The 14,933-nt window shown below is 43.6% G+C and overlaps 1 protein-coding gene across 25 annotated transcripts in view; it reads left to right on the plus strand.

Annotated features, from left to right (window-relative positions):
• The window catches only part of LOC106565887 (eukaryotic translation initiation factor 4 gamma 3), a 58,990-nt gene that overhangs the window by 4,492 nt on the left and 39,565 nt on the right, over positions 1-14,933 (plus strand). For 19 of the 25 annotated variants that reach the window (XM_014133528.2, XM_014133530.2, XM_045691732.1 and 16 more), the window contains exons 2-3: positions 11,958-12,057; positions 13,026-13,193. In XM_014133528.2, coding sequence (XP_013989003.2) covers positions 11,958-12,057; positions 13,026-13,193 — 268 coding nt within the window. The remainder of the gene's footprint in view (positions 1-11,957; positions 12,058-13,025; positions 13,194-14,933) is intronic. The other 6 variants (XM_014133536.2, XM_045691737.1, XM_014133534.2 and 3 more) reach the window with 5 other exon arrangements.

Consider the following 14,933-nt stretch of genomic DNA (forward strand, 5'->3'; position numbering starts at 1 on the left):
GCACTGTTTGATGGTAGGCCTTGAAATACATCCACAGGTTCACCTGCAATTGACTAAAATTATGTCAATTAGCCTATCAGAAGCTTCTAAAGCCATGACATCATTTTCTGGAATTTTCAAAGCTGTTTAAAGGCACAGTCAACGTAAACGTCTGACCCACTGGAATTGTGATATAGTGAAATAATCTGTCTGTAAACAATTGTTGTAAAAATTACTTGTGTCATGCATAAAGTAGATGTTCTAACCGACTTGCCAAAACTATAGTTTGTTAACAAGAAATTTGTGGAGTGGTTGAAAAACAAGTTTTAATGACTCCAACCTAAGTATATGTAAACTTCCGACTTCAACTGTATACAGTGCCTTTGGAAAGTATTCAGACCCCTTGACCTTCTCCACATTTTGTTACGTTACAGCCTTATTCTAAAATTGATTTAAATAGATTTTTCCCCTCATCAATACACACACACACAATACCCCATTGATTTTTTTTTATTTTTATGTATTAAAAATAAAACACTGAAATCACATTTTACTTAAGTATTCAGGCCCTTTACTCAGTACTTTGAAGCACCGTTAGCAGTGATTACAGCCTTTGGAAATGACGCTACATGCTTGGCGCACCTATATTTGGGGAGTTTCTCCCATTCTTCTCTGTAGACCCTCTCAAGCTCTGTCAGGTTGGATGGGGAGCATCACTGTACAGCAAGTCTCTCTAGAGATGTTTGAGTACGGGCTCTGGCTGGGCCACTCAAGAACATTCAGAGACTTGTCCTGAAGCCACACCTGCGTTGTCTTGGTTGTTGTCCTGTTGGAAGGTGAACCTCAGTCTGAGGTCCTGAGCGCTCTGGAGCAGGTTTTCATCAAGGCTCTCTCTCTACTTTGCTCCGTTCATCTTTCCCTCGATCCTGACTAGTCACCCAGTCCCTGCCACCGAAAAACATCCCCACAGCATGATGCTGCCACCATGCTTCACCGTAGGGATGGTACCAGGTTTCCTCCAGACGCGACGCTTCGCATTCAGGCCAAAGAGTTCAATCTTGGTTTCATCAGACCAGATAATCTTGTTTCTCATGGTCTGAGAGTCTTTAGGTGCCTTTTGTCAAACTCCAAGTGGGTTGTCATGTGCCTTTCTGATGAGTGACTTCCGTCTGGCCACTCTTCTGAAAAGGCCTGATTGGTAGAGTGCTTCAGAGATGGTTGTCCTTCTGGAAGGTGCTCCCTTCTTCACAGAGGAACTCTGGAGCTCTGTCGGAGTGACCATCGGGTTCTTGGTCACCTCGCTGACCAAGGCCCTTCTCCCCTGATTGCTCAGTTTGGCCGGGCGGCCGGCTCTAGGAAGAGTCTTGGTGGTTCCAAACTTCTTCCATTTAAGAATGATGAAGGTCACTGCTTTCTTAAGGACCTTCAATGCTGCAGAAATGTTTTGGTACCCTTTCCCAGATGTGTGCGTCGACACAACCCTGTTTTGGAGCTCTATGGACAATTCCTTTGACCTCATGGCTTGGTTTTGGCTCTGACATGCACTGTCAACTGTGACTTTTTTTTTATATAGACAGGTGTGTGCCTTTCCAAATCATGTCCAATCAATTGAATTAACCACAGGTGGACTCCAATTAAATTGTAGAAACATCTCAAGGATGATCACTAGAAACAGGATGCACCTGAGCTCAATTTCGAGTCTGTTTATTTTATTTCCTAACTTTTTTCTATTTAAATAAAATTACAGAAATGGCTGAACTTGTTTTCTATTTGTCATTGATTGGGTATTGTGTGTAGATTATTTTATTTTTATGAAATTGATTATATTTCTTTCCAAATTGGGGGGGGGGGGACCTCATGAAAGTAATTCAGGAAGCAGGGATCTTTATCCAGGAGGGGATTGATTTGTCTTTGCTGTAACCAAGAAGCTTGATCTTGCAAGCTAACCACTTTGCTATGAAGTTAGCCAACCAAATGCATAGCTGGAGCCCTGATGTCGAGAATTTATTAACTTACAGTTAGTTATACAGTGAGGGGAAAAAGTATTTGATCCCCTGCTGATTTTGTACGTTTGCCCACTGACAAAGAAATGACCAGTCTATAATTTTAATGGTTGGTTTATTTGAACAGTGAGAGACAGAATAACAACACAAAAATCCAGAAAAACGCATGTCAAAAATGTTATAAAATGATTTGCATTTTAATGAGGGGAAATAAGTATTTGACCCCCTCTCAATCAGAAAGATTTCTGGCTCCCAGGTGTCTTTTTAAACGGGTAACGAGCTGAGATTAGGAGCACACTCTTAAAGGGAGTGCTCCTAACCGCAGCTTGTTAACTGTATAAAAGACACCTGTCCACAGAAGCAATCAATCAATCAGATTCCAAACTCTCCACCATGGCCAAGACCAAAGAGCTCTCCAAGGATGTCAGGGACAAGATTGTAGACCTACACAAGGCTGGAATGGGCTACAAGACCATCGCCAAGCAGCTTGGTGAGAAGGTGACAACAGTTGGTGTGATTATTCGCAAATGGAAGAAACACAAAAGAACTGTCAATCTCCCTCGGCCTGGGGCTCCATGCAAGATCTCACCTCGTGGAGTTGCAATGATCATGAGAACAGTGAGGAATCAGCCCAGGACTACACAGGAGGATCTTGTCAATGATCTCAAGGCAGCTGGGACCATAGTCACCAAGAAAGCAGTTGGTAATACACTACGCCGTGAAGGACTGAAATCCTGCAGCGCCCGCAAGGTCCCCCTGCTCAAGAAAGCACATATACATGCCCATCTGAAGTTTGCCAATGACCATCTGAATGATTCAGAGGACAACTGGGTGAAAGTGTTGTGGTCAGATGAGACCAAAATGGAGCTCTTTGGCATCAACTCAACTCGCCGTGTTTGGAGGAGAAGGAATGCTGCCTATGACCCCAAGAACAACATCCCCACCGTCAAACATGGAGGTGGAAACATTATGCTTTGGGGGTGTTTTTCTGCTAAGGGGACAGGACAACTTCACCGCATCAAAGGGACGATGGACGGGGCCATGTACCGTCAAATCTTGGGTGAGAACCTCCTTCCCTCAGCCAGGGCATTGAAAATGGGTCGTGGATGGGTATTCCAGCATGACAATGACCCAAAACACACGGCCAAGGCAACAAAGGAGTGGCTCAAGAAGAAGCACATTAAGGTCCTGGAGTGGCCTAGCCAGTCTCCAGACCTTAATCCCATAGAAAATCTGTGGAGGGAGCTGAAGGTTCGAGTTGCCAAACGTCAGCCTCGAAACCTTAATGACTTGGAGAAAATCTGCAAAGAGGAGTGGGACAACAATCCCTCCTGAGATGTGTGCAAACCTGGTGGCCAACTACAAGAAACGTCTGACCTCTGTGATTGCCAACAAGGGTTTTGCCACCAAGTACTAAGTCAAACACTTATTTCCCTCATCAAAATGCAAATCATTTTATAACATTTTTGACGTGTTTTTCTGGATTTTTGTTGTTATTCTGTCTCTCACTGTTCAAATAAACCTACCATTAAAATTATAGACTGATCATTTCTTCGTCAGTGGGCAAACGTACAAAATCAGCAGGGGATCAAATACTTTTTTCCCTCACTGTAAGCAGTGGCATAGCATGAGCTTTATGGCACCTCAAACAAACAAACAAATTGAAGGTATTGAACATTTCTAAATATCTCGGTATAATTTCTAAATACCTTGGCATACGGTGTATCGCACAAGCCTTCGTCAAACTTTGATGGTCTTTATTAAACACAGGAGACTTCTCGTTAAAATTACAGTCAAATCAACCATACATTTTCTCAAGGTCCTTGTTCCAAAATCTGCTAAAGCAGTCTGAATAAGCTAACTTCCTATGCATTGTTAGTAGTAACTGTAGTGAGAGGGCAGTCCCAGGCCATAGCAGACAGCGTCTTGAACCTTGTGTTTATTCAGTGCTGTGAGAACCTGATCTGGTGGGACAACGGAACGGAGCACAGTGAAAGGGGTGGTTTTGTGTCTGCACCATCTTGGCTGTCTCCAGTCACTTCCTGTTCCTCCACTCTGAACCCAGTGCACTCAGCCTCAGGTAGGCTATAGCTCCAGGCTGCTACAACTACAGACTGGGAGGGAGCCTCAGGGTTAGTCACTGTGCTATTAGATGGGTAGAGGAGAAGACGCTGTAGTAGATAAACTTAGCATATCAATTCTATAACAAGTAATTGTCTGATTCTTGTCATTGTAAAGTGTAATGAATTCTTAGCTCTTGCAAGTGACTTCTTTTTCTTTGGGCATTCTGTGTAGTCTGGTGATTCAGAAGGTCATTTGAGATTTTTGTCCTGAATATGTTCTCACAGAAACACTTTTTTTTAGGTGATCTAATTTGTCTGCAGAACAGTCAAGTCAGCAGAAAATCCTATTTGACTTTCTAACACTGAACTACTCCCTTTCCTTTCTCTTATTCTATCAGCTCTCTCTCTCTCTCTCTCTCTCTCTCTCTCCTACATACACACTCCGCACATAAGTGGCTTTACATCATGATACAGGGACACAGTGGCTTTTCCCCCTTTGCTGGCTCTAAATGGGACTAGTCGGTGGAGGGTCTTGGCTACTGTACGTTCAAAGGCAAAATAGGGATCGGGATAGCGTGCCGGGTATTGCCTGTAGCAGTGGCCCTAAAATTATTGGTAATGAACTACTAGACTTGCAGAACCTGATGATCTGTATCAGAGCCTGGAAACCTGAACCTGTACTTGAGATGGGCTTAGGGGTTAGGTTACAGGTCTGGGCTGACCTGGTAGGAGGCAAAGGAGCAGAGTGACTTAGAGGGGTTGGTTTTTGTTAACATCAGTGTCTACTGAGCTGTGATAGGTGCCCTTCTATGCCCTTCACAGATCAGTGTTTTACATGTATGTAAAAAGGTTATTGTCTGGGGCAGACCAGGGTTTCCCTTCCCTACTTTCACTGTGTTCTGTCTGCTGCATCAAAACATGACACGTTTTCTAATGAAGTTGTAGCCTAGGTTGCTAAAGCTCACTTGTTATCCAGTCCCTATTGGCCACATGTAGCAATGAGCTGATTACCTGGCTGTGCATAATTGTACAGACATTCATTTTCTCTCATCTGATCCCTTGGCCTTTTGTAACTCTAATAGATGACATATTTTCCTCCGCTCTCGCTGCAGAAACTAAATGAAGCTCAGACTAATTACTAATTAGTGTGGTCAGCAACTCTCATGGCTGTAGCTGGTGCTTGCAGGGTTGAATGGGTGGTGTCAGTTAGGGCTGGCACAATTACAGTTAACCATATAACTGACGGTTATGGATGAAGACCGTCATGAAAATAACCCTCAACTGCAACACTACCTTTCAAAAGTTTGGGGTCACTTGGAAATGTCCTTGTTTTTGAAAGAAAAGCCCCAAAAAATAGTCAATTTTTTTAAATGACATCAAATTGATCAGAAATACAGGGTAGACATTAATGTTGTAAATGACTATTGTAGCTCGAAATGGCTGTTTTTTTTTTTTTTTTTTAATGGAATATCTACGTAGGCATACAGAGGTCCATTATCAGCAACCATCACTCTGTGTTCCAATGGCATGTTGTGTTAGCTAATCCAAGTTGCTCATTTTAAAGGCTAATTGATCATTAGAAAACCCTTTTGTAATTGTTAGCACAGCTAAAAACTGTTGTCCTGATAAAAGAAGCAATAAAACAGGCCTTTAGACTAGTTGAGTATCTGGAGCATCAGCATTTGTGGGTTTGATTACAGGCTCAAAATGGCCTGAAACAAAGACCTTGCTTCTGAAACTTGTCAGTCTATTCTTGTTCTGAGAAATGAAGGCTATTCCATGTGAGAAATTGCCAAGAAAGTGAAGATCTCTTACAATGCTGTGTACTACTCCCTTCACAGAACAGCGCAAACTGGCTCTAACCAGAATAGAAAGAGGGGGAGGCCCCGGTGCACAACTGAGCAAGAGGACAAGTACATTAGAGTGTCTGGTTTGAGAAACAGATGCCTCACAAGTCCTCAACTGGCAGCTTCATTAAATTGTACCCGCAAAACACCAGTCTCAACGTCAACAGTGAAGAGGTGACTCCGGGATGCTGGCTTTCTAGGCAGAGTCTGTTTGGATGAACATGGATGAACTCTTTACAACGTGATGAAACTTTTGTTTCTCCTTGCTGAAACAAGCAAGGTGTTGTAGCAAGCAAGTCTTCGGGGACTGCAGTCATTTGGCTGACCAGTAACCGTCATCTAAAATGCAATGACCATCACAGCCCTAGTGCCAATGTCTCTGAGGGTAATATGTGGGTATGCATTTAATTATAAGGCCCAGTGGAATTGGGTTTGTATAACAAAATATGGTAGCTAAAAAAATATGGCCTTTAACAGTTCAAATCAAATTTTATTGGTCACATACATATGGTCAGCAGATGTTATTGCGAGTGTAGCGAAATGCTTATGTTTCTAGATCAGACATTACCTGTTAGTGCAGCAGTATCTAACAGGTAATATCTAACAATTCCACAACAAAACCTAATACACACTATCTAGTAAAGGAATGGGATGAGAATATATGTCTAAAATATATGGATGAGCAGTGACAGAGTGGCTAAGATGCAATAGATAGTGACGGATACAGTATATACATATGAGATGAGTAATGCGAGATATGTAAACATTCTTAAAGTGGCATTATTAAAGTGACTAGTGTTCCATTTATTAAAGTGGCCAATGATATCAAGTCTGTAGGTAGGCAGCCGCCTGTCTGTGCTAGTGGTGGCTGTTTAACAATCTGATGGCCTTGAGATAGAAGCTGTTTTTCAATCTCTCTGTCTAAGCTTTGATGCACCTGTACTGACCTCACCTTCTGGATGTTAGCGGGGTGAACAGGTAGTGGCTCGGGTGGTTATTGTCCTTGATGATATTTTTTGCCTTCCTGTGACATCAGGTGTTGTATGTGTCCTGGAGGTAGGGCTGGGTGGTATACCATATTTAACTATATACCGGTATTTATGCACGGACCGGTTTGGGTTTTTACTTTACTTTCTATAACGGTATTTTTAATGTTTGGTTTGTTAAATGTGATACGCTGTGTGTAACGTCCATTTTTATAGTTTACTCCGCTACTTGAATCATCCCTCTCCACACTCTATCTCCATGCCGCTTTCCACATAGACCTAGTCACTCAAGGAGCATTTGTTGCTTGACCACGAGACACTTGCGTTCAGTCTGCATGGTCAATGCAGCACATGCAACAATGTTGATGACAATGATGTTTCCACTTTGATCTTAATATAAATCCACATGCGTTCTATAATTACAATATTAGTTTGTGTTTCTTACATCTGCAAACAGTTCGTATTTTCTTAGCAAGTTAAGCTAAATTGTGTTACCCACAAATCGATAGTCAGCTGGCTAGCTAGCTAACTAGCTAATTAAAAAAAGTACTGAGTCAGAGCAAACGTAGCTAGCTAATACAGCCTGATACAAGTACTGGTGGAGGCATAAATCAGCATGTTGTTTGTGGAACAGTATCTTCTAAATCAAAGAGGAAAAGGTGAAGCATGAGTATGTTGGCTATATGAATAAAGATTTAATGTAGCCAAAGATTATAGGGTTCCCTAGGAAACACTAAACGTCACTTTTGCTCTCACCCTGTCACAATAACTTGTCCATGGCATTTTCAGTCGTTGTCATGACAAACAACACTATTCAAAGTGCCTACTATTATTTATATTCTAACTAGAATTATATTAAACATTCTATTTCCATGATTCCAAAAGTTCACCCAAGTGTTTTGTTCTAAATTGCAATTGCAACATTTGGTTAAAAATAAGGCCTAGTATTTTTGCCCATATCGTGGCAGTGTGGAAATGATCTCAAATGAGTGCTGGTAATGCTGGAAATTATTTTCGTTTGAAGTTGAATTGAACAGTATAAAACAATCCGAATGGAGAAAGACCCATTGAAATAATTTAGAATATATGTGTTACCACCCTAGGGTCACACAATACTTATAAAGAAAATGTAGAACTTTTATTAATCAAAAACATAAAATACCATGCTATGATATTTTGGCCATATCGCCCAGCCCTACCTGGAGGGCAGGTAGTTTGCCCCCGGTGATGCGTTGTGCAGACCGCACCACCCTCTGGAGAGCCCTGCGGTTGTGGGTGGTGCAGTTGCCGTACCAGGCGGTGATGCAGCTCGACAGGCTGCTCTCAATTGTGCACCTGTAAAAGTTAGTGAGGGTTTTTCTTCAGCCTCCTGAGGTTGAAGAGGCGCTGTCTGTGTGCGTGGACCATTTCAGTTTGTCGGTGATATGTACAGTACACAGAGGAACTTAAAACTTTCCACCTTCTCCACTACTGTCTCTTTGATGTTGATAGGGGGGTGCTCCCTTTTCTGTTTCCTGAAGTCCACGATCATCTTTTTTGTTTTGCTGACATTGAGTGAGAGGTTATTTTCCTGACACCACACTCCGAGGACCCTCACCTCCCAGTAGACCGTCTCGTCGTTGTTGGTAATCAAGCCTACCACTCTAGTGTCGTCTGCAAACTTGATGATTGAGTTGGAGGCGTTCATGGCCACGCAGTCATGGGTGAACAGGGAGTACAGGAGAGGGCTGAGCACACACACCCTTGTGGGGCCCCAGTGTTGAGGGTCAGCAAAGTGGAGATGTTGTTTCCTACCTTCACCATCTGGAGGTGGCCGTCAGGAAGTCCAGGACCCAATTGCACAGGGCGGGGGTCTAGACCCAGGGTCTCAAGCTTAAATTTGAGTTTGGAGGGTACTATGCTGTTGAATGCTGAGCTGTAGTCGATGAACAGCATTCTTACATAGGTATTCCTCTTGTCCAGGTGCGATTGGGCAGTGTGATGGAGATTGAATCGTCTGTGAACCTATTGGGGCGGTAAGCAAATTGACGTGGGTCTAGGGGCACAGGTAGGGTAGAGGTCATATGGTCCTTGACTTGTCTCTCAAAGCACTTCATGATGACAGAATTGAGTGCTACGGGGGCGATAGTCCATTTAGTTCAGCTGCCTTAGCTTTCTTGGGAACATATTTGTGTTAACAAAATCTTGCTTTGCACATGCGAAGGGATTTGGTTAGGCAATTCATCACTACATAGCAATTGCAGGAATCAGATCAAATTGTAATTCCAGTAAGAGTCATGTGGTCCCTCCTGCCAAATCCCTGGTGGTGTCAGCTGTCTCGTCTCATCTGATCATTTTCCCATCTGCCGTTGCGTGGCCTGCTAACCTCTGACCCCTGGAGGAAACATCCTTGCTGCCTGCGACTCAGATTCCCTTATTGTTACTACCTCCTTCCCTCCAGCCCCTCACACACACACACACACCACACAAAACCGCACCGCATCAGGATTCACTCCTGTCTGTTTTATCCCTAGACTGTGGCTACAGCTATCACCCTGCCCATGTTAAAGGTTAGTGTAGGGAAGGTTAGTGTAGGGATCTCCACTCTGACTCTTGTTTGTTTTGGCTTTATTTAGTAGCTCCAAGTGTCTATTTTATTTTTTTATACTGTATTTTCCCTTCCACATGGGCTATTAATACCCTACGGAGACTGTAGCGCCGTGTCGTTTTTTGTCACAAAAGGGGCGGCTCCTTGTGCGCTGTGACATTCTCTATACTCGGTACCACATGAAAATGTAACGTGCCATATCATTCCTTGCATAGCCATGGGGGCTTGGTTGTGTAGGCAATTAAACTCGCTTGGTTCCTTAATCTGATCTATAGGCTATACATCAAAGTAGCCTATTTTGCATTGATAAGTAAATATAATCTCAGCGACTGTTCAAACAATAAACCAAACAACATTCTAGCATTAATAGAATCCCCCCAAAAGGTATTTTGTTTAGAAGAAATAACTATTTATTCCAGGCTATTGGTAAAAACAACTGCGAGAGATGTGCTTTTTCTCTGTGACCAAAACAGGATGACATTCTAGTTTTTAAATGCATTGAAGCATTATACCAAATTGGCATAATGTTGTAGGTTACACTGGCCAGTATACAAATATTTGCCAGGGCATTTTATTTAATTCTAAATCTGATTATTTCGCATGTGGGAATGTGCCGATATGGGAAGCTAATCAACTTCAAAATAACCTAAAATTTCAAGATTGCTGTCTCGGTTTAGATTGACATTAAATAAGCAGCCTATTTTGCATTGATAACCAAATATAATCTCAGCGACTGTTCAAACAATAAACCAAACAACATTGTAGCCTTACTAGAATCCCCCCAAAAAGGTATATTGTTGAGAAGTGATACATTTATTCTAGCCTATTTGGAAACTTAAACAGATTTTGTTTTTGTTCTTCTCTTTTTTACATTATATTTTTAAATATGAGAGTGAATACATTGAAGCAGCATATCAAATTGGCATAATGTTGTAGGTTACATCGGCAAATATAAATATATTTGCCAGGGCATATTATTTCATTATACATCAGATTATTTCACATGGTGATGTGGGAAGCTTTAAGGCTACACAGTTTGCAGTGTTTAGCCAACTTGCTAGCAAGGGAAGACATTTACATTTTAGTCATTTAGCAGATGCTCTTATCCAGAGCGACTTAGTTAGTGCATTCATCTTTAAAATGGCAAGGAGGGACAACCACATCAGTCATAGTAAGTACATTTTAGACTTTGAATTTGCTTTCACAACAAAAGACAAGATGACAAGAACCTCTGTCGCCCCGTTGTGAATGCTGCTATTTGGGAGTCTGGACCTGCGAGGTATCATGATACCAAAAGGTGCACGTTACTCTAAACAATCTGACTCCACACAGTACACGCGTAGATCTGCGCGAGTTAAGTGTGGAAACCTATAGCAGAACCTCGTTATGCTGTGTAGCTGCTGTCTCCAGTTCCACTGTTATAAAACGTATTGGGAGGAGTGTTGGTTTTGGCGGGAGGCCAGGGGAGATGAGGGCCCCTGCAGGCAAGGAAAGAGAGGGGGAGAGGGGTTGAGGGGAGGAGGGCGGTATTTGGGGAATGACTAAAAAGTTTCAGAGGGGAAAGAAGAAAGCCAGGCGTTCTATTTCCCTGAAATCATGTGACCAGTGTGTGTGCCTCTAAGACCCAACAAACTGCCTGAGCAGGTTACTGAGCTCTTCTATCTGTCTGGCATTTCCCCTCTCCCTCTTTTCATCCTCCTCATCACTCCATCATAGCAGTCATTGATGAAATCAGTTTATTTGTTACATGAACAGGGTGTAAACGGTACAGTGAAATGCAGTACAGTGCAGTACACTTGATCAAAATATTAACAAATGAGTAATAAAAAGTAGTGATGTTGGAAATATATACACAAAAAGAATACACAGTAAATATTGTGAAATTTGCGAAAGTGAATGCAACCTGATAAACATCAGTCATGACCCGTGATCACATGGTAACAACCCTATCAGGAAATAGAAAGACCGGGCTGTCCCTGGTTAAGGGGCTCTAAGTCAAATAGGCCTAGATGTGAGACAGTACATTTCAGGAGTTTATTTTCAGCTGTCATGATTGACCTATTAAGTTAGTAATAGATTCTAAAATTAACTTTGAAATTGGTACCTTGAGTAAAATGGGAATGGGCCATCTGGAACATGATCATTCCTAGAGTAGGAGTTTTGGAAATCCATGTTGGGATTTCCCTTTGACACATACACGCTCCCTGGTAAAGGTACACAGTGTACTCTTGGAGATGAGGCTTTAGGGAGGGGGGCCAGCAGTGTCGGGATGGGGAAACATTGGCTAAAAACCTGCTAAAGGAACTAGAGAACAAAGATGTGATAAACTTGCCATGTTTGAATTGAAAGACTTTGTTTTTGCAAGATTTATTAGCCGTAGACTGTTTAGAACAGTGCATTAATGTTCCAAAGCATGTGAATGTGTGCTGCTGTTGAGGTTGTTGATGCCCCCACCTTTTACCCGTTTTGGCCTTAAGTTGACACTTTTTCAGAATTTTCCTTAATATGACGCGTCCCAGGTTCTCTCGGGTTCAGCCATCCCTGGATGACCGCATCTTCCCCACACAGCCCGGTGTCGCTGCCGTCTACAGCGTGAGTACATACCCTGCACCACACACACACATTCCTACTGCACCACAGACACATATGCTCATACCACACACACTAGTTGTGAACCTCACAAGCATACCTCAACCACATCTCACAGGTCTGACGCACAGACGTCTGTTTAGTTCTGACATAAAATCTAGAAAACGAACGCCGTGTGTGTGTGTGTGTGTGTGTGTATAATGTTGCGTATGTGTAATGTATGACAGAAACGGATGGGAGATCACTTCTCAACCTGACCTCAGCCTGCTGCTGTAAAGATGTGGCTGTCACCTCAGGGGCCCACTGCAATATAGTGATTCATAATAACCGTCACTGGCAGGGACTCCTCCTCCTGGCAACAGAAGTCAGATTAGCTGCTTTATCCTGGGTCAACCAGGGGAAATGGGCCACACAGGGAGATGCTAGGGAGAATAAACCAGTGTTAAGAGAAAAACAGTGATGTTGTCGTACAACAAACAGAAGAGTGTTGCCTCTACCGTACAGAGGCTCCTGTGCAGAAGCGGCAGCGATGTAGGCACCACAAAGCCCAGGGGAGCAGAGGTGGGCTGGCCTGCCTGCCTGCTGCCTGCATTATCTGCTGTGCCAGGCTTGCTGCAGCAGCAACACCTGCAGTGGGTTACAGCTCACAGTACAGTACAGTACAGTACAGCACAGTGGCAGGGCATGGGGATAGTACAGCACAAAGCACACTGCAAAGGGACAGACAGGGCAGCGCTCCACAGCCAGGGCAGAGCCTGATTCTGCACAGCGGGGCACAACACACTTCATGTCCAGCATAGGTCTGCTCCTCTGCACAAAGACAGACCGGGGTTAATCCCTGCTTTAGCACCTTATTTACATTCCTCAGCAGGAGGAGCACAAGCATATACCCTCTATCTGCCTATGTCTTCAGTGACTCCATTTCATTTTGGAATCATCTGATGTCCTCTATCTTGCTCTGTGTGCTGTAGGTACCGAGGCACCCTGGTCCTCCCTACACAGCTCACGACTACACAAAGGGACACCCTAACTTAGCGGGCACGCCGCCAGGACATGCCCACTCGCAGGCGCTCTCTCAGGTATCATTACCCACAGCTTCCCCATATCGCTACCCTAAGGGCTGGGATGCAGGCGGAGTGGTGAGTGTAGCCGAGTCTCCGCCGTCATCCTCTCTGCGTCTGACCATTGGTCTGTCCATCCGTCTGCCTGCCTCTGTGTTTGTCTGTATTTCGCTCTCTCTCTACTAACATCTTTATCAAAATTCCTGTTGCAGCGTGCTTCTTGTATGAGTTTAATGAATTAAATACACTGAGTGCCTGTTGATTGGTCGGAGGTTGTGTTTTTGTATCTCTATATGTCCTGTACTGTTTGTCAATAGTCCAAGAGAAGCACATTTGTCTTAATGATCTGAATTCCACAGGACATCAGCAACTTCGACTGCTGCGGTGCTCTTATTTTCTCTGCTCTCCATAAGAGGCTGCTAAAGGGGTCATCAATTTGTCACTGAGACAGCAAGTCAATTACATTGCCTTTTGCTGTGAATTGCTAGTTTCTCCTACTGCCTTGGAAGTGCACACGTGTGTGTGTGTGTGTGTGTGTGTACATACATACATACATACATACATACATACATACGCGCGCACACACACACACACACTTGGTTGCAATTCCAGAATGAGTCAGCCTTTGCAGAAGGTGTGTGTTGAAAGGGTTCCCATGACCCTGTGTGTTCACCATGGTCCCCCCAGCCCACACATTGCCTCGGCCTGAAGGAGCTGCTCTCTCTGGCCTAATAAGTGTCTGCAGCTAGTGGCACAACTGTAATTATCCCAGCTATATAGCCACACCACCAGCCACTCATGAGGGCAAGAAGTGCTGCTTTAATTCCCTACGATGCACACATGAAGTGATGCGACACAAGGGCTGGTGTTATAAAAGCTCCTTGGAGATGTACAGTCGTGGCCAAAAGTTTTGAGAATGACACAAATATTAATTTTAACAAAGTCTGCTGCCTCAGTCTGTATGATGGCAATTTGCATATACTCCAGAATGTTATGAAGAGAGAGTGATCAGATGAATTGCAATTAATTGCGAAGTCCCTCTTTGCCATGCAAATGAACTGAATCCCAAAAAACATTTCCACTGCATTTCAGCCCTCCCACAACAGGTCCGGTTGCCATGTCAGTGATTCTCTCGTTAACACAGGTGTGAGTGTTGACGAGGACAAGGCTGGAGATCACTCTGTTATGCTGATTGAGTTTGAATAACAGACTGGAAGCTTCAAAAGGAGGGTGGTGCTTGGAATCATTGTTCTTCCTCTGTCAACCATGGTTAGCTGCAAGGAAACACGTGCTGTCATCATTGCTTTCCACAAAAAGGGCTTCACAGGCAAGGATATTGCTGCCAGTAAGATTGCACCTAAATCAACCACTTATCAGATCATCAAGAACTTCAAGGAAAGCGGTTCAATTGTTGTGAAGAAGGCTTCAGGGCGCCTAAGAAAGTCCAGCAAGCGCCAGGACCGTCTCCTAAAGTTGATTCAGCTGCGGGATCGGGGCACCACCAGTACAGAGCTTGCTCAGGAATAGCAGCAGGCAGCAGGCAGGTGTGAGTGCATCTGCACGCACAGTGATGCGAAGACTTTTGGAGGATGTCATGTCAAGAAGGGCAGCAAAGAAGCCACTTTTCTCTCCAGGACAAATATCAGGGACAGACTGATATTCTGCAATAGGTACAGGGATTGGACTGCTGAGGACTGGGGTAGTCATTTTCTCTGAATCCCCTTTCCGATTGTGTGGGGCATCTAGGAAAAAAGCTTGTCCAGAGAAGAGAAGGTGAGCGCTACCATCAGTCCTGTGTCATGCCGATAGTAAAGCTTC

This window comes from Salmo salar, chromosome ssa12 (assembly GCF_905237065.1).
Source record: "Salmo salar chromosome ssa12, Ssal_v3.1, whole genome shotgun sequence".
In the NCBI taxonomy this organism is placed as follows: Eukaryota; Metazoa; Chordata; class Actinopteri; order Salmoniformes; family Salmonidae; genus Salmo; species Salmo salar.